This window comes from Cherax quadricarinatus, chromosome 3 (assembly GCF_038502225.1).
Source record: "Cherax quadricarinatus isolate ZL_2023a chromosome 3, ASM3850222v1, whole genome shotgun sequence".
In the NCBI taxonomy this organism is placed as follows: Eukaryota; Metazoa; Arthropoda; class Malacostraca; order Decapoda; family Parastacidae; genus Cherax; species Cherax quadricarinatus.
In genome coordinates, this window is record NC_091294.1 from 10,064,036 (window position 1) to 10,084,135 (window position 20,100).

At 43.8% G+C, this 20,100-nt stretch overlaps 1 protein-coding gene across 2 annotated transcripts in view; it reads left to right on the forward strand.

Annotated features, from left to right (window-relative positions):
• Positions 1-20,100, forward strand: part of LOC128705555 (spondin-1-like) — a 277,648-nt gene that overhangs the window by 119,364 nt on the left and 138,184 nt on the right. For both annotated transcript variants that reach the window (XM_070090127.1, XM_070090121.1), the window contains exon 2: positions 9,595-9,801. In XM_070090127.1, the coding sequence (XP_069946228.1) occupies positions 9,595-9,801 (207 nt within the window). The remainder of the gene's footprint in view (positions 1-9,594; positions 9,802-20,100) is intronic.

Consider the following 20,100-nt stretch of genomic DNA (forward strand, 5'->3'; position numbering starts at 1 on the left):
GTCAGTGTTGTTCTTCTCATTGCTGTGTACTTGTTCACTCATCTATATACTTGTTCATTCATCTATATAGTTGTTCAGTCATTTATATACTTGTTCATTCATCTATATGCTTGTTCACTCATCTATATACTTGTTCATTCATCTATGTACATGTTCATTCATCTACGTACTTGTTCATTCATCTATATACATGTTCACTCATCTATGTACTTTGCCAGTCATCTATGTACTTATTGAATCATCTATATATTTGTTCACTAATCTGTCTACTTGTTTAATCATCGATGTAATTGTTTTGTAATCTGCAGAGTTGTTCAATCCTCTACTTACTTGTTCAATAATCTCCGCACATGTTGAAGCACCTATGTATGTGTTCAGAACATGTATGTAATTGCTCAGTCATCTATGTACTTGTTCACTCGTTTACTGTTCACTCGTGTATTGTTCACTCTTTTTAATTTTTGTTTACTTAAATTAGTGAACATATTTAAGCGTTTCTTTATTTATCAATACTGTTCTTCCTCTTCCTTCACAATCTCTCTCTCTCTCTCTCTCTCTCTCTCTCTCTCTCTCTCTCTCTCTCTCTCTTTTTTTTTTTTTTTTTTTTTTTTTTTTTTTTTTTTTTTTTTTTTTTTTTTTTTTTTTTTTTTTTTTTTTTTTCTTTACACAGGGTTTGACTAGGTTAAGGATCCCTAGTTTTATTCACAAGCTACTTACAGGTTAAGGATTCAAAACTTTATTGACAAGCTAAGAGCTGTTACGTACATCAGCTCATTTGAAAGCATTTTTATTGTTATGAGATATACAAGTAGGGAACAGGATGAAGTTGGAGCCATCTGTGGGCCAGCACTTTCATTTGATCAACTGACGTTATCTCGTTGACATCATTATGCTGTACGAATGTGTTCCATACTCGAGTCATCCTGGGTATATATGATCTCAGATGGAGTGATATTCTGGAGAACGGTACAGCCAGAGTGAAGTTGCTGCTTTCTGCCCGTCTTGTGTCATAAAAGCTTGTTTCACGCTGTCCTCGAAGTGGATCCAAGTGTGGTACTTTGACAATATTGGCCTTATACATAACAGTAAGGCCACCCACATCCTTCCTGTGTTGAAGGCTTTGCTGAAATGACAGATCTATCCAGAATGGGTCCTGGCGAGAGATGAGACGTCTTGCTCTGTTCTCCACTCCGTCAAGCAGTCGCAGATGAGAGGGGGGGGGCAGGCAAACCAAGAAAGTGGAGCATACTCAAGGTGTGAGCGTACTTGTGCCTTGTACAGAATCTTCCAACCCCTCCTGTCAAGCAGATGCGAGATACGGGGAAGTGCTGTAAGCCTCCTGGCTGCCTTGTTTGCTAGATTTACAACATGGTTCTTCATGGTTAGTTTGGAGTCAAATTTCATTCCAAGGATATCAACTTCTTCTCCAGGTGCCAGCACCCTCCCATTCATCCTTACTACTGCACCAGCATTACCATCATGGTGCCTAGAGACGATCATCATTTGCGTTTTCTCAGGTGCAAATGTTACTTGCCATCTTCATTATTCATTCATTAGAGGTTTGCCGGTACCTCATGCCCGGGTCTTCTCCATATGGTGACCCGGCTGTGGCCCCCAGTTGGGGGTGTCGTTCATCTTCTTCTTTCTTCTGTCTTCTTTCTTGGGCCCTCCGGCTGGAGGGCACTTGCCATCTGTTTCCCCAAGCTGATATAGCTCTTAGCTGGTGATTGATGTAGCTTAGAGCAGCTGGCATTTCTTCTCTCGGATAAGTGAATGTCAGTGTACAGTCATCTGCATATGCATGTGATTCTGGGATGAGATGAAGAAGGTCATTGAAGTAGACATTCCATAACAATGGTCCCAGCACGCTTCCTTGTGGAACACTTGCCCCAATAGGATGTCTTGCTGATTCCGTTCCATTGAGAACTACACTTAGAGATCTACCATGAAGGTAATCACTGAGGAGACATAGCGTAGAGCCTGCAATTCCCAGTGCTTGAAGTTTTGCTAAGAGGCTCTGGTGCTACACCCGGTCGAAAGCACCAGCAATGCCCAGTGCTACCACACAGCTGACTTTGGATTCATCCAGTGACTGGTGCCACTTAGTGGAGAGGTTTAATAACAGATCAGCAGCAGAGTAACCTTTCCTGAAGACATATTGACGATCACAAAGTAGTGAGTGGTAGTCAAAAAACTCTGTCATTTGTCTTCAGATTATTGTCTCAAGGATCTTACCAGTGATTGACAGGAGTGACACTGGTCTGTAGTTGCTGATTTCTGCTCTGCTCTTCTTTTTGTGAACAGGGACTACATTTGCCTCTTCCCACAGAGAGGGCCATTTACACTGTACTAGGCAGTGCTGAAAGATGCGAGTTAGATGTGCTGCTAGCTGGTCTGCACATCTTCTCAGCAATCTTGGGCTCAGCTTGTCTGGGCCCACAGCCTTTTATTGGTCAAGCGATTTAAGAAGGAAATGCACCTGCTCCTGCCTTATTGTCACCACTGACAGCTTTGACACAGTTCTTGCAGTTAGCCAAGGAGGGTCCCTTGCTGGATCAGGAACTTGCATTTTGGTAACAAAGTGTTCAGCAAAGAGGTCTGCTTTCTCTTGACTACTAGTAGAGGTGGTCCCATCCTGTCGATTTAGAGGTGGAATGAGTTCATCAGGCAGATAACCTTGTCTGTCCTTGACCAGGGACCACCAGGTTTTGGAGCCTACCCTACCTGATGCTAGCTTTCTTTTTGTGTCCACCTCCCATTTAGCAATGGCCCACTTTTGAACTTCACCCATATGCCTACAGGCTTGCCTGTGCAAGTTCCTGTGTTGCAACCCCTGAATGGGTTACAATGTATATGATGTATATTATGTATATGTATATAATGTATATTATGTATATGTATATAATGTATATTATGTATATGTATATAATGTATATTATGTATATGTATATAATGTATATTATGTATATGTATATAATGTATATTATGTATATGTATATAATGTATATTACCTTTTCATATAATTTTATATTGCTTATATTCGCGATAATCGCTAAATCGTAAATATATTGCATTATATTATTATTTGACTTAGTTACTTTTGTTAGGTAGGATGTAACATTCATATAATATTATGTGCTTCTATATAGTTCAAGTCTTGATTGTCTAACTACTGTAATTATCGCTTGTGGCTCGTTACTCTGCCGGCTTCTCGTTGTTGCTGGGCAGCAACTGTCCATGGAGCTATCACGTGTTCGAGGGGGGGGGTGTTCACACCTCACCTGAAGTATTCAGGCTGGTCTAGACTCACTTGGTATAAACTTAGTGATTTTCGACGTTGTACTGAGGTTGTGTGTCGCATAGACACTCTGAACAACTCAGGTCCTGAGTTGTAGCTTCTGACCTAATTTGTACTGGTATCTGTGTACTTTCACAGTCGGGTATTTTCTTATGCTGAACTTAGATTCAGTAGTATGGGAGTTTTGTGACTTTTGTGGAGGATCTGCTGATGGTCCCTACTTAGTGTAGTTATATTATCTCCTTGTTCCTGATTCTGTGTCGCAGTTGCTTGTTATATTGCTATTGGGCTTAGCATTCTTTTTATTGTTCAAGCAGACTGTTCTGATTGCCAGTTGGTCAAGAAGTTAGTTTATTTGAGGACTTTGTCAGTCACTTGTTTAAGTCTAGTCGAGTCGTGAGACATAGCGAACTACTTAGAGCACTTACACACATACACACAAACTTACTTGTACATATTTGTAATATATTATTAAATGCTACTGTACCAGACGGTACTTAAGACTTATGAATGTGATATGTGTTTTCAGCACAATACTACTGTACCAGGCACATGCTATGACCTGGCCACATAAGCACTGGGCTACCTTGTTGCACACAGCTTTGACAGGAAGAGCTCAAACTTGTACTGCTGCTTTACCATTTGCAAAGTACATTAATTATGATGCTGTCAAGCAAACTATTCTAGAGACATATAACTTGTTACCTGTAAGTTATCAACGTGCATTTCGTACGTTACAACGACGATAAGATCAAACTTGTGTAGAGTTTGCTCATGAAAAAAAGTTGCATTTGAGAGATGGTGTAGGTCTGCCAAGTGCAATAACTATGACAGCCTTGTTCAGTTGTTACTTCACGAAGAGTTTAACAACTGTATGTCTGTGGACATACAAGAATATCTGATCGATCATACTACCTCGGATATTCTGGAAACTGCAGCATTAGCAGACAATTATGAGATTTCTCACAAACTTGTACATACTAAAACACAAAGAAACAAGGTAAGAAAAAATTATCCTAGAAGTTGGCAACCTAAATCAGCTGCTCATTGCCGGCCTGATGTATCTGCTACTGTAACTTCTCTCACCTTTACCAGGAAAACACATAATCCTGAATCTGTCTGTGTGGCTGGACAGAAATCTGATATCGAGAAGAAGAAAGTTAAATGGACCTATTGTAACAGAAAAGGACATGCTAGAGAGTATTGCTATAAGTTAGAAAGAGATACGAGAAACAGTCGTGTGGCTGGTGCCCCCACACAAGTCGTATCCTCTCCCATGCAACAAAGGCACCAAAATCCTAGTAATACCTTTGATCCTACTGTTTTAGATAATATTACTCAGGATAGATGACTAGCGTCAGAAAGTGTATCTGACGAAAAGATTCGTTCATCGATGAGTCCTTACTTATCGAGAGGTAAAGTAGGATTTGACGAATCACATCTAACTGGGATAATTACTTTCAGACACTGGCAGTTATCTCACGTTATTAAGAGAAGATGTACTGCCCATAACTGATGATACCTATTGCAAGATAGATGCATTATTAGAAGCCTATGGAGGGGCTGTTATAAAAAAGTACCTCTGCACAAAGTTTACATTGAAACAAGCTATTATACTGGTTATATTGCAGTGGGTATATCCAGTGGTGTATTTCCCATCAGGTCAGTGGACTTGTTGATAGGGAATGATATCCTTCATGCTGGTACAAGTCAAGAACCACTTGTGATTGATAATAACACTGATGATAATTATGCCATTGAAGCTTGTAGAGAGAAGCCTATTTTATTTCCTCTCAGCGAAATTACTAGAGCTATGTCAAAGATACAACAACCATACTGGTCTCCTGTTGAGTTAGTGGATGACAATGATTTGGGCTTGAATATGTTGTTCAGTGACGCTCTGCGCCCAGGATCATTAACACTGACTCCCCCTGGTCATCAACCTAGTCAGGAAACAACTGACGTTAAATTTCTAACTCATGATGATTTAATCAAGGATCAGTTTGTTGATCAGCCACTGGAAAGACTGAGAGATATAGCAGTTACTGAGAGTGAAGCAAAGGATCTCGATAATTGTTACTATTATAGTAACGGTGTACTGATGGAGAAAAATACATGTAAGTTGTCAGCTGATAGTGTTTCCACCACAGTCAAGCATCTCGTAGTGTTACCAGTTACATTTCATGAACAAGCCATTGATTTTGCTCACAATAGTCCCATAGGAGGACATTTGGGTGTCAAGAAGACACTCGGTAAACTGGCAAAACATTTTACTTTGCCTAAAATGAAGGAAACATTAGCTGATCATGTGCGACGTTGCCACGTGTGTCAAGTGACAGGCAAGCCAGCACACACACCTCCACCTACACCTCTCACTGTGTTCAGTAGTAGCAAAGTTCAGTTCATCTGGACTATAGATTGTTCAGACTTGTTAAAAAGATTGAAGCATTTGCTTTCCTCTGCTCCTGTGTTGAGGAGTCCTAATTTCAATCTTCCCTTCTTTTTACATGTAGATGCGAGTGTTTATGCAGTGGGTGCTGTGCTTTTCCAACAGTCAACATCCACTGACATTCTCCATCCTATATGCTACTATTCATCTAAGCTCAAACGACACCAGAAAAATTATACCACTATTGAGAAAGAGGCTCTAGCTCTTGTGGTGTCCTTGGAACATTTTGACATGTATTTGGGCACTTCCCCATTTAAAATTAACGTTTTTTTCAGACCACAATCCACTCACCTACATAAACACTATGAAGAGTAAAAATGCTAGGATCATGAGGTAGGCACTCAGAATCCAGCCTTATTCTATTAGTATAAAACATATAAGTGGTCATTGTAATGTATTTGCTGACGCTTTGTCACGTCCTTAATAATTACCAGTTACATTAAATTAACGTAATTTTATGCCCAAATACCTTTTGTTACTTGCTATGTCAAATTCAGTAAAGTAACGTAATCTCTCCAGCCCATGTTAATTATGTATACTCATGTCTAATTATGTTATTTATATATTCACAGTAGTGGGGACATATGTGTAAAGAGACAGAAGCTGAGTGATGAGTTTGTAGTGTTGTGTGGGCGATGTTACTGCATGGCGGAAAAGTCCTTCCGCAGACCCATCCCCCCCTCACAACACACCTTAAGCTGTTTCATACTCAGATGTCCATACTGCATAGCATTCCACTACCACTACTTAAGAGTGAAATGTCGTCTCCTGTCTATAGCACAAGACTATTTTTCATATGCAGTCTCCTCTACTATGATCGAGCCTCAATGTATCATGTTTGTCTACGCTATCCTGTCTCTACACTGATGTACATAATCACGAGTATGCAGAGATACGATACTGTGTACTGCCCTAGTACTAGGGGCATAACTTAGTGATATAGACACTGTGAAATTATAGAAGTGCTTGGCACAAGATTGACTCTTATTTTTTTTTATTAAATTGTGTTATTAATGTGACATGAGTAATCAGTAAAAATGTGAAAGACAATAATGCAACTCCTAGTGCGACCGTTTGTCGTGTTGGGGGGGGGTTGCAATGTATATGAATGGGTTACAATGTATATGATGCATATTATGTATATGCATATAATGTATATTACCTTTTCATATAATTTTATATTGCTTATATTTGCGATAATGGCTAAATCGTAAATATATTCCTTTATATTATTATCTGACTTAGTTACTTTTGTTAGGTAGGATGTAACATTCATATAATATTATGTGCTCCTATATAGTTCAAGTCTTGATAGTCTAACTACTGTAATTATCGCTTGTGGCTCGTTACTCTGCCGGCTTCTCGTTGTTGCTGGGCAGCAACTGTCCAAGGAGCTATCACGTGATCGAAGGGGGGGGGGTGTTCACACCTCGCCTGAAGTATTCAGTCTGGTCTAGATTTGCTTGGTGGTTGGACGTACTCCTGACAATTGCCTAACTCTCCCTTATTGGCCCTTGTTGGAAGATCGTCTCTGTCTGATTATTGTTGTAGGTTCTGTTCACAGAACATTGTATAGACTTAGTGATTTTCGACGTTGTACTGAGGTTGTGTGTCGCATAGACACTCTTAACAACTCAGGTCCTGAGCTGTAGCTTCTGACCTAATTTGTACTGGTATCTGTGTACTGTCACAGTCGAGAATTTTCTTATGCTGAACTTAGATTCAGTAGTATGGGAGTTTTGTGACTTTTGTGGAGGATCTGCTGATGGTCCCTACTTAGTGTCGTTATATTATCTCCTTGTTCCTGATTCTGTGTCACAGCTGCTTGTTATATTGCTATTGGGCTTAGCATTCTTTTTATTGTTCAAGCAGACTGTTCTGATTGCCAGTTGGTCAAGAAGTTAGTTTATTTGAGGACTTTGTCAGTCACTTGTTTAAGTCTAGTCGAGTCGTGAGACATAGCGAACTACTTAGAGCACTTACACACATACACACAAACTTACTTGTACATATTTGTAATATATTATTAAATGTTAATGTACCAGACGTGTTTTCAGTACAATAATACTGTACACGAGAGAAATTATTATTCTTATTTTGTTGATATTAATTTAATTTAATTTGATGTACACCTAGACAACTTAATAAATTTATTAAATTTTAATTTCTCTAGTTAGTAGCCTACCAGTTGTAATCCTGAAGCACTATTGATTCTTAATGAATTCTAATGGATAATTGGACAAGGATACTGACTAATTGTTACGAAAACCCAGTAACAGGCTGGATGCTAGAAGGGCAGCCCTTTCTAATATTCACTGGAGATCTCTAAGCTTTTAGAAATCGCGTTTTTTGTAACATCCTGTTATAGGTGGTAGGATGTCTCTTATACCTTCGCCATGCTTTGTACTTAGCAGCAGCAGCCTCTCTACAACGAAAGCCAAACCAAGGCTGATCTGTAGGCTTCGTCACATATTGCCGGTGAGGAATGTGTTCTTGTTGTAGATTAAGGATGTGTCCAGTGAAAGCTTTCACTTGGTTGTTAACATCCCCTTGGAGAAGAGCATTACAATCGGTGGTGGCAAGCTCAGAGCAAAGGGCTGGCCAATTACCTCTTTCCCATAGCCAGGTTGTGCGTGTGGACTCCTCACCTCGTTCTGTTGGGATCTTAAGTGTCGTAAAAACAGCCTTGTGGTCAGACGATCCAACATAGCCGAGGGGTTGACAAGTGACTATACCTTCTGCCAGATCACTCACTACTGGGACAAGGGAGGAGCCAGAGATGTGAGTAGGGAAATCAACAAAGTTTCTCATGTCAAATACTGCAAGAAGGTCATCAAAGTCCCTCTGTATGAGGTGTTGGTTGAGGTCACCAACAATTATGATATGTTGACAGTTGTGTTGTAGCAGAAGGGAGTCAATATTTTCCATTAGGAAGTTGATGGGGTCTGCATGTTGCCACTGAGGTCTGTACATTGCACATGCTAGTACAGAGGTACTAGTGTTTATGCAGAGCTTGAAGAACATCATTTCAAGATGTGTAGGAGTGGCAACATCAATGTGCTGGGCATGAACACTTTTAGAGAAGCACACAGCAACACCTCCTCCTTGCCCTTGCCTGTCTCTCTTCTCTCTCTCTCTGTTTCTCTCTCTCTTTCTCTCTCTCTCTCTCTCTCTCTCTCTCTCTCTCTCTCTCTCTCTCTCTCTCTCTCTCTCTCTCTCTCTCTCTCGTAATCATCCTGCTTTGGCTTCTAATTTTAGCACTAATTGCATGTCGCATTTTTCTCCTCCTCTTCCTCCTTCATCACATTTTTCCTCTCGCTTCTATTATTCCTCTTCACTTCACTCTAATTGTATTACACTTTTTTATATGTAAAATCATTAGTGTTTTATTTTTTTTTCTTAGGTTTCTTTCATCAAGTAATTATTTCCTTATTCTTAAGCTCATTTTTTCCTGTTGTCCTATCTAGCAGTTATTTTTTTCTCCGAGGTACTCCTTTGTTCTTTCTTTTTCCTGTCTCTGTCTGCCTCTCTGTCTCTGTCTCTGTCTCTCTGTCTCTGTCTCTCTGTCTCTGTTTCTCTGTATCTGTCTCTCTGTCTCTGTCTCTTTGTCTCAGTCTCTCTGTCTTTGTCTCTCTGTCTCTCTGTCTCTGTCTCTCTGTCTCTGTCTCTCTGTCTCTCTGTCTCTGTCTCTCTGTCTCTGTCTCTCTGTCTCTGTCTCTCTATCTATCTATCTATCTCTATCTATCTATCTCTCTATCTCTCTATCTATCTCTCTCTCTCCCTCCCATCATCCCACATTCCTCCCTCTCTCGATGACCGCCGTCTAACTCTTGGCCTTACTTTCCAGGTGACCTTCGAGGGACTGTGGTCCCGACACACTCACCCCAAGGACTTTCCGACCAACGAGTGGCTGACGCACTTCTCCGACATTATCGGGGCGTCACACTCAGCCGACTACCGTGTGTGGGAGTACGGCGGCTTCGCCTCAGACGGTCTGCGTCAGGTGGCTGAATGGGGCTCCACCAGGGCGCTCGAGAGTGAACTGAAGAGACAGGTGAGTTATCCCTCCACACACACGCACACACACACACACACACACACACACACACACACACACACACACACACACACACACACACACACACACACACACACACACACACACAAGAAGAAAGGATGACACTGAAAGAGAGGGTGCAACGTCGCAAGGAGGAATGGGAGGCAAGGAAGGTGGAGAGCAGGAGAAATTAGGCCCACGTGGAAGAACAAACATAACCCGCTCCAGTACCACCCACAGAAGGAACACAACCATGGCAGTCCCAAAGCAATCAAACGACCTAACCCAAAACCCACTCACTGTACCCTCTGACCCCAACCCCCTAAGCACAAACCCCACCCCCACAGAAGAGCACAGTAACCCACACATCCCCCTCTGCATAAACCCCACCCCCACAGTAACCCATACATCCCCCTCACCTCAAACCCCACCCCCACAGAAACCCACAGCAACTCACACACTGTACCCTCTATCCCCATCCCCCTCACCACAACCCCTTCCCCCATTGTAACCATAAGCCCCCTTCCCCCATCCCCCTCACCGCCACCCCCACCCCCACTGAAACCCCCCATAGGCCCTCTGCCCCCACACCCCACACCACAGACATCACCCCCACACCAACCCCCTATAGGCCCCTGCTCCCCCTAACCCACCTCTCTCCCCAGACCACAGTTATTGAAAAGAAGTTGAAGGTTTGGTACACGAACGCAGACGGAATAACGAATAAATGTGAGGAGTGGCACGAAAGAATCAAGAAGTTGTCCCCAGACATCGTAGCGGTTACAGAAACGAAACTCACTGGGATAATAACAGATGCAATCTTCCCACCTGGATATCAGATCCTGAGGAAGGATAGAAGGAGCAGAGGGGAAGGAGGGGTTGCATTACTAATAAAAAACCGGTGGGGTTATCAAGAAATGGAAGGTATGAACGAGATTGGAGAAAGGGATTACATAGTAGGTACAGTTCAGTCAGGGGAACACAAGGAAGTCATTGCAGTTATGTATAACCCACCACAGAACTGCAGGAGGCCGAGAGAGGAATGTGATGAGTGCAACAGAGCAATGGTGGACACTCTAGCTGAGGTGGCAAAAAGGGCTCACTCAAGTAGAGCGAAGTTACTGGTCATGGGCGACTTCAATCACAGAGAGAATGATTGGGAAAACTTGGAGCCACATGGGGGTCCCGAAACATGGAGAGCCAAGGTGATGGATGTAGTGCTGGCAAATCTCATGCACCAACATGCTAGGGATACTACCAGAGAGAGAGGGGAGGATGAACCAGCAAGACTGGACCTCGTGTTCACCCTGAGTAGCTCAGACATTGAGCACATTACATATGAAAGGCCCCTTGGAGCTAGTGACCACGTAGTTATGAGCTTTGAATACATCGTGGAGCTAAAAGTGGAGAGGGTAACAGGAATAGAAAGGGAAAAGCTAAAAGGGGGGACTACACAGGAATGAGGACCTTCCTGCAGGAGGTTCAGTGGGAACAGGAGATGGTAGGAAAATCAGTAAACGAAATGATGGACTTTGTAACAACAAAATGCAAGGAGGCAGAGGAAAGGTTTGTTCCCAAGGGTAACAGAAATAATGGGAAGGACAGAACGAGCTCTTGGTTTACCCGAAGGTGCACAGAGGAAAAAACTAAGTGCTCTAGAGAATGGAAAAAGTACAGAAGGCAAAGGACTCAGGAGAATAAAGAGATTAGTCGACGAGCCAGAAACGAGTATGCACAGATAAGGAGGGAGGCGCAGTGGCAGTATGAAAATGACATAGCATCGAAAGTCAAGTCTGACCCGAAACTACTCTATAGCCACATCAGGAGGAAGACAACAGTCAAGGACCAGGTAATCAGGCTAAGGAAAGGTGGGGAGCTCACAAGAAACAAGCAGGAGGTATGTGAGGAGCTCAACATGAGATTTCAGGAAGTATTTACAGTGAAGGCTGAAGGGAATATGGGAAGACAAAACAGTGGCATACAGCAACAAGGGATACACCAACAAGTGTTGGATGAATTACACACAACTGAGGAGGAAGTGGAGAAGCTCCTAAGTAACCTTGATACCTCAAAGGAGGTGGGACCGGACAACATCTCTCCAAGGGTCCTTAGAGAGGGAGCAGGGACACTACGTGTGCCACTAACCAGAATCTTCAACACTTCCTTTGAAACTGGGCAACTACCTGAAGTATGGAAGAAGGCAAATGTAGTCCCCATCTTTAAGAAGGGAAACAGAAATGAAACACTAAATTATAGACCAGTGACACTGACATGTATAGTATGCAAAGTCTTGGAAAAGATTATTAGGAGGGCAGTGGTGGAGCACCTGGAGCAGAACAAGATCATAAACGACAGCCAGCATGGATTCATGGAAGGCAAATCCTGTGTCACAAACCTACTAGAGTTTTATGACAAGGTAACTGAAGTAAGAAATGAGAGGGAGGGGTGAGTTGACTACATTTTCTTGGACTGCAAGAAGGTCTTCGACACAGTTCCTCACAAGAGATTAGTACAGAATCTACAGGAACAGGCACGTATAACAGGAAGGGCACTGCAATGGATCAGAAAATACCTAACAGGGAGGCAATAGCAAGTCATGGTCCGTGATGAGGTATCACAGTGGGCCCCAGTGACGAGCGGGGTCCCACAGGGGTCAGTCCTGGGACCAGTGCTATTCTTAGAATATGTGAACGACATAACGGAAGGGATAGACTCAGAAGTGTCCCTGTTTGCAGATGACGTGAAGTTAATGAGGAGAATTAAATCAGATGCGGACCAGAGAGGTCTACAAAGAGACCTGGACAGGCTGGATGGGTGGTCCAGAAACTGGCTCCTAGAATTTAACCCCACCAAATGCAAAGTCATGAAGAACGGAGGAGGGCAAAGAAGACTGCAGACAGAGTATAGGCTAGGTGGCCAAAGGCTGCAAACCTCACTCAAGGAGAAAGACCTAGGAGTGAGTATAATACTGAGTACATCGCCAGAAGCACACATTAACCAGATAACTGCTGCGGGATATGGGCGCTTGGCAAACCTGAGAATAGCGTTCCGGTACCTCAGAAAGGAATCGTTCAAGACTTTATACACTGTGTACGTCAGGCCCATACTGGAGTACGCAGCACCAGTTTGGAACCCACACCTGGTCAAACACGTCAAGAAATTAAAGAAAGTGCAAAGGTTTGCAACAAGGCTAGTTCCAGAGCTAAGGGGAATGTCCTATGAAGAAAGGTTAAGGGAAATCGGTCTGACAACACTGGAGGACAGGAGGGTCAGGGGAGACATGATAATGACATACAAAATACTGCGTGGAATAGACAAGGTGGACAGAGACAGGATGTTCCAGAGATGGGACACAGAAACAAGGGGTCACAATTGGAAGCTGAAGACTCAGATGAGTCAAAGGGATGTTAGGAAGTATTTCTTCAGTCATAGAGTAGTTAGGAAGTGGAATAGTCTGGCAAGCGATGTAGTGGAGGCAGGAACTATACATAGTTTTAAGACGAGGTATGATAAAGCTCATGGAACAGGGGGAGAGAGGACCTAGTAGCGGTCGGTGAAGAGGCGGGGCCAGGAGCTGAGTCTCGACACCTGCAACCACAATTAGGTGAGTACAATTAGGTGAGTACACACACACAAGGGCACGCCCTCAACCACTACAACCCCAATGCAACCAAACAATCTAACCCAAAATCCACACACCGTAGCCACTGTCCCCATCCTCATCACAAACTCCACCCCACAGCAGCCCTTTATAGTTCCCTGCCAGATTTCCCGCTCCCCCAACCACTCTACAGAAAAGTAGTTGATGGTTTGGTATACGAATGCAGATGGAATAACAAATAAATGTGAGGAGTGGCATGAAACAATCAAGGAGACGTCCCCGGACATCATAGCACTCACAGAAACGAAACTCACCCGGATAATAGCAGACACAATCTTCTCACCCGGATATCAGATCTTGAGGAAAGACAGAGGGAGCAGAGGGGGAGGAGGAGTTCACGGCTCATTAAAAATGGATGGGGATTTAAAGAAATGGAAGGAATGGACGAAATGGGCGAAAGGGACTACATAGTAGGTACAATTCAGCCTGGGGGGACATAATTAAGTCATTGCAGTGATGTATAACCTGCCACAGAACTGCAGGAGGCCAAGAGAAGAATATGAAGAGATCAAAAGAGCAATGGTGGATACACTAGCTGAGGTGGCGAGAAGAGTTCACATGAGAAGAGCAAAGTTACTAGTTTTGGGTGATTTCAATCACAAGGAGCTTAACTGGGAAAACCTGGAGCCACACGGGGGTCCCGAAAGATGTAGGCCCAAGATGATGGATGTGGTACTGGAAAACCTCATGCTTCAACATGTTACAGACACTACCAAAGAGAGAGGCGAGGATGAACCGGCAAGACTGGACCTCCTATTCACCCTGAATACCTTGGACATCGAGGACATCATGTATGAAATATCCCTCGGAGCTAGTGATCACGTGGTTCTGAGATCTGAATACTTAGTACAGTTACAAATGAAGAAGGTAACAGGAGTAGGATGAGAAAAGCCAAACGACAAAAGGGAGGAGGACTACACAGGTATGAGGAACTTCCTGCAGGAGGTTCAGTTGGACAGGGGATTGGTAAAAAGATCAGTAAACAAAATGATGGACTAGGTGACAACAAAATGCAAGGAGGCAGAGGACAGATTTGTTCCCAAGGGCAACAAAAATAATGTGAAGACCAGACCGAGCCCATGGTTTACCCAAAGGTGTAGAGAATGGAAAAAGTACAGAAGTATGTGAGGTGCTCAACATGAGATTTAAGGAAGTATTTACAGTGGAGGGGGAGAACACCAACAAGGGATATGCAAACAAGTGCTGGATGAAATGCTAACAACCGATAAGGGGGGTGAAGAAGCTGCTAAGTGAACTAGATACCTCAAAGGCAGTGGGATCAGACATTATCTCTCCTTGGGTCCTTAAAGAAGGAGCAGACATGCTGAGTGTGCCACTAACAATTTTCAAAACATCCATTGAAACTGGGCAACTACCTGAGGTATGGAAGACGGCAAGTGTAGTCTCCATTTTTTATGAAAGGGGACAGACACGATTCACTAAACTACAGACCAGTGTCACCGTCATGTATAGTACGCCAAGTCATAGAGAAAATTATCAGGAGGAGAGTGGTGGAGCACCTAGAACGAAACATGCTTATAAACGACAACCAGGACGGATTCAGAGAAGGAAAATCCTGTGTCACAATCCTACTGGAGTTTTATGACACGGTAACGGAAGTAAGACACGAGAGAGAGAGGGGAGGTGGGTTGATTTCATTTTCTAGGACTGCAAGAAGGCTTTCGACACAGTTCCTCATAAGAGATTAGTGCAAAAGCTAGAGGATCAGGCACATAAAAGAGGAAGGGCACTGCAATGCATCAGAGAATATCTGACAGGGAGGCAACAGCGAGTCATGGTACGTGACGAGGTATCAGAATGGGCGCCTGTGACAAGCGCGGTTCCACAGGAGTCAGTCCTAGAACCAGTGCTATTTTTGGTATATGTGAATGCCATGGCAGTTGGGATAGACTCAGAAGCGCTCCTCGAGTTTAACCCCGACAAATGCAAAGTCATGAAGATCGGGGTAAGGCAACGAAGACCGCAGACGGAGTATAGGCTAGGTGGCCAAAGACTGTAAACTTCATTCAAGGAAAAGGATCTTGGGGTGAGTATAATACTGAGCACATCTCCTGAGGTGCATATCAACCAGATAACTGCTGCAGCATATGGGCGCCTGGCAAACCTGAGAGTAGGGTTCCGATTCCTCAGTAAGGAATCATTCAAGACTCTAAGCACCGTGTACGTCAGGCCCATACTGGAGTATGCATCTCCAGTATGGAACTAACACCTGGTCAAGCACGTCAAGAAACAAGGGTAATCAGCTTGACGACAGTGGAGGACAGGAGGGATAGCGGAGACATGATATCGACATACAAAATACTGCGAAGAATTGACAAGGTGGAGAGAGGCAGGATGTTCCAAAGATGAAACACAGAAACAAGGGGTCACAGTTGGAAGTTGATTACTCAGATGAGTCAAAGAGATGTTAGGAATTTTTTCTATAGTCATAGAGTTGTCACTAAGTGGAATAATCTGGCAAGTAACGTAGTGGAGGCAGGAACCATACGACGTATGATAAAGCTCATAGAGCAGGGAGAGAGAGAACCTAGGAGCGATTGGTGAAGAGGAGGTGCCAGGAACTATGAATCGACCCCTGCAACCACAAACAGGTGAGTGCATACACGCACACACACACACACACACAATCAGTTACAATCTTGATAAGTTCTTAATACCTCTAGCAGAATTATTTACAAAAAAATTCTAAACCACTAATACTCCTTTTAAATTTTTAAAGTACTAATATATTCATTAAAATATAGAATTCCTCTCTGCCAAGAAGCTATATAGATTTATTATTTACAAATGGTTGATAATTGGGTTTGAAGACTATCGATTAAACAATGGTCATTAAAGCTGCATGTCACTTCTTCACCATTAGGTAAGAATACTTTAGTCCCTAAAGTGTGGGAGTAAACTCTGGGTGTACATACACTGAAACACAGACACCTCTGAGTGTTCCGTATATTTATTCTTTTGTGGTTAACATGTGCTCCACTTGGAGGTTATAAGTGTTCTGGTGGATTAATTGCTACGATACTGTAAAAAAAATGATCAGATAGGAAATTCTTAGCTTAGGTAATGGATACTACGGCTTTTTTATAAGACAGAGCACATGTTAGGATTTTTTTTAACTTCTCTGAACTCAAAGAACGTTGTAACGAACTTTACATGTAAGACTTAAAAATGTATTATGAATGTCAGTTTAAAATACAAACCGCCTACCCATGGTCGTCCTCGACCATGCTGGAATGAAAAAAAAAAAAACTCGGTCTCTTTCTCGCAGGAACGGGGCACAGAACACAGAATAAACACTGTGTGTGTGTATGTGTGTGTGTGTGTACTCACCTAGTTATACTCACCTAGTTTAGGTTGCAGGGGTCGAGTCCAAGCTCCTGGCCCCGCCTCTTCACTGATCGCTACTAGGTCACTCTCCCTGAAACCATGAGCTTTATCGTACCTCTGCTTAAAGCTATGTATGGATCCTGCCTCCACTACATCGCTTCCCAAACTATTCCACTTCCTGACTACTCTGTGGCTGAAGAAATACTTCCTAACATCCCTTTGATTCATCTGTGTCTTCAGCTTCCAACTGTGTCCCCGTGTTGCTGTGTCCAGTCTCTGGAACACCCTGTCTTTGTCCACCTTGTCAATTCCTCTCAGTATTTTGTAAGTCGTTATCATGTCCCCCCTATCTCTCCTGTCCTCCAGTGTCGTCAGATTGATTTCCCTTAACCTCTCCTCGTAGGACATACCTCTTAACTCTGGGACTAGTCTTGTTGCTAACCTTTGCACTTTCTCTAGTTTCTTCACGTGCTTGGCTAGGTGTGGGTTCCAAACTGGTGCCGCATACTCCAATATGGGCCTAACGTACACGGTGTACAGGGTCCTGAATGATTCCTTATTAAGATGTCGAAATGCTGTTCTGAGGTTCGCCAGGCGCCCATATGCTGCGGCAGTTATTTGGTTGATGTGCGCTTCAGGAGATGTACCTGGTGTTATACTCACCCCAAGATCTTTATCCTTGAGTGATGTTTGTAGTCTCTGGCCCCCTAGACTGTACTCCGTCTGCGGTCTTCTTTGCCCTTCCCCAATCCTCATGACTTTGCACTTGGTGGGATTAAACTCCAGGAGCCAGTTGCTGGACCAGGTCTGCAGCCTGTCCAGATCCCTTTGTATTTCTGCCTGATCTTCGATCGAATGAACTCTTCTCATCAACTTCACGTCATCTGCAAACAGGGACACCTCGGAGTTTATTCCTTCCGTCATGTCGTTCACAAATACCAGAAACAGCACTGGTCCTAGGACTGACCCCTGTGGGACCCCGCTGGTCACAGGTGCCCACTCTGACACCTCGCCACGTACCATTACTCGCTGCTGTCTTCCTGACAAGTATTCCCTGATCCATTGCAGTGCCTTCCCTGTTATCCCTGCTTGGTCCTACAGTTTTTGCACTAATCTCTTGTGTGGTACTGTGTCAAACGCCTTCTTGCAGTCCAAGAAAATGCAATCCACCCACCCCTCTCTCTCTTGTCTTACTGCTGTCACCATGTCATAGAACTCCAGTAGGTTTGTGACACAGGATTTCCCGTCTCTGAAACCATGTTGGCTGCTGGTGATGAGATCATTCCTTTCTAGATGTTCCACCATTCTTCTCCTGACAATGTTTTCCATGATTTTGCATGCTATACATGTCAGTGACACTGGTCTGTAGTTTAGTGCTTGATGTCTGTCTCCGTTTTTAAAGATTGGGACCACATTTGCTGTCTTCCATGCCTCAGGCAATCTCCCTGTTTCGATAGATGTATTGAATATTGTTGTTAGGGGTACACATAGCGCCTCTGCTCCCTCTCTCAGGACCCATGGAGAGATGTTATCTGGCCCCATTGCCTTTGAGGTATCTAGCTCACTCAGAAGCCTCTTCACTTCTTCCTCGGTTGTGTGTACTGTGTCCAGCACATGGTGGTGTACCCCACCTCTCCGTCTTTCTGGAGCCCCTTCTGTCTCCTCTGTGAACACTTCTTTGAATCTCTTGTTGAGTTCCTCACATACTTCACGGTCATTTCTTGTTGTCTCTCCTCCTTCCTTCCTTAGCCTGATGACCTGGTCCTTGACGGTTGTTTTCTTCCTGATGTGGCTGTATAACAGCTTCGGGTCAGATTTGGCTTTTGCTGCTATGTCGTTTTCATATTGACGTTGGGCCTCCCTTCTTATCTGTGCATATTCGTTTCTGGCTCTACGACTGCTCTCCTTATTCTCCTGGGTCCTTTGCCTTCTATATTTCTTCCATTCCCTAGCACACTTGGTTTTTGCCTCCTTGAATCTTTGGGTGAACCATGGGCTCACCTTGGCTTTTCCATTATTCCTGTTACCCTTGGGTACAAACCTCTCCTCAGCCTCCTTGCACATTGTTGCTACATATTCCATCATCTCATTAACTGGCTTCCCTGCCAGTTCTCTGTCCCACTGAACCTCATTCAGGAAGTTCCTCATTCCTGTGTAGTCCCCTTTCCTGTAGTTTGGTTTCATTTGCCCTGGCCTTCTTGCTTCCCCCTCCACTTGTAGCTCTACTGTGTATTCGAAGCTCAAAACCACATGATCGCTGGCCCCAAGGGGTCTTTCATATGTGATGTCCTCAATATCTGCACTACTCAAGGTGAATACTAAGTCCAGTCTTGCTGGTTCATCCTCTCCTCTCTCTCTTGTAGTGTGCCTTACGTGTTGGTACATGAAGTTTTCCAGTACCACCTCCATCATTTTAGCCCTCCATGTATCTTGGCCCCCATGTGGCTCCAAGTTCTCCCATTCGATCTCCTTGTGGTTAAAGTCGCCCATGATTAGAAGCTTTGCCCTGCATGCATGAGCTCTTCTCGCCACTGCAGCCAGTGTGTCAACCATCGCTCTATTGCTCTCCTCATACTCTTGCCTTGGCCTCCTGCTCCTGCTGTTCTGTGGTGGGTTATACATCACTGCAATTATCACCTTGGGACCACCAGAGTGAAGCGTTCCCACTATGTAATCACTTTCTTCTCCGGTGTCTCCTCTCTCCAGCTCATCAAAATTCCATCGGTGTTTGATCAGCAATGCCACTCCTCCACCCCCCCCTGTTCCTTCTGTCTTTTCTCAGGATCTGGTATCCCGCTGGAAAGATGGCATCTGTTATCATACCTGTAAGCTTGGTTTCTGTGATCGCTATGATGTCTGGTGATGCCTCTTTGACTCTTTCGTGCCACTCCTCCCACTTGTTTGTTATTCCATCAGCGTTTGTGTACCATACCTTCAGTTTCCTTTCCAACACTGTGGTTTGGGGGGCCTGTGGGGGTGGGAGACCTGGTAGCATACTGTGGGATTCTATGGTTGGGGGTTGGGTGGAAGCTGTGGGTATGGATTGTATTGTGTGTTGGGATGGTGTGATAGGTTGTGGGGTTCTCAGAATAGTTGTGTGTGTGCTTGCCCTTGCTGCTCTGTTCTGCTCTGACTGACCTCTGCTGGTTCCATCCTTGTCTCCTTTCCTAGCTCATTTCGCTTTTTTGTCCTCTCCCTCAGCTGCCATCTCTCTGTTTGTGTTCTGTCTCTGTCTAGGAACACCTTCTTGTACTCATCCAAGCTTTTCAACCGTGGTTTCTCTTGGA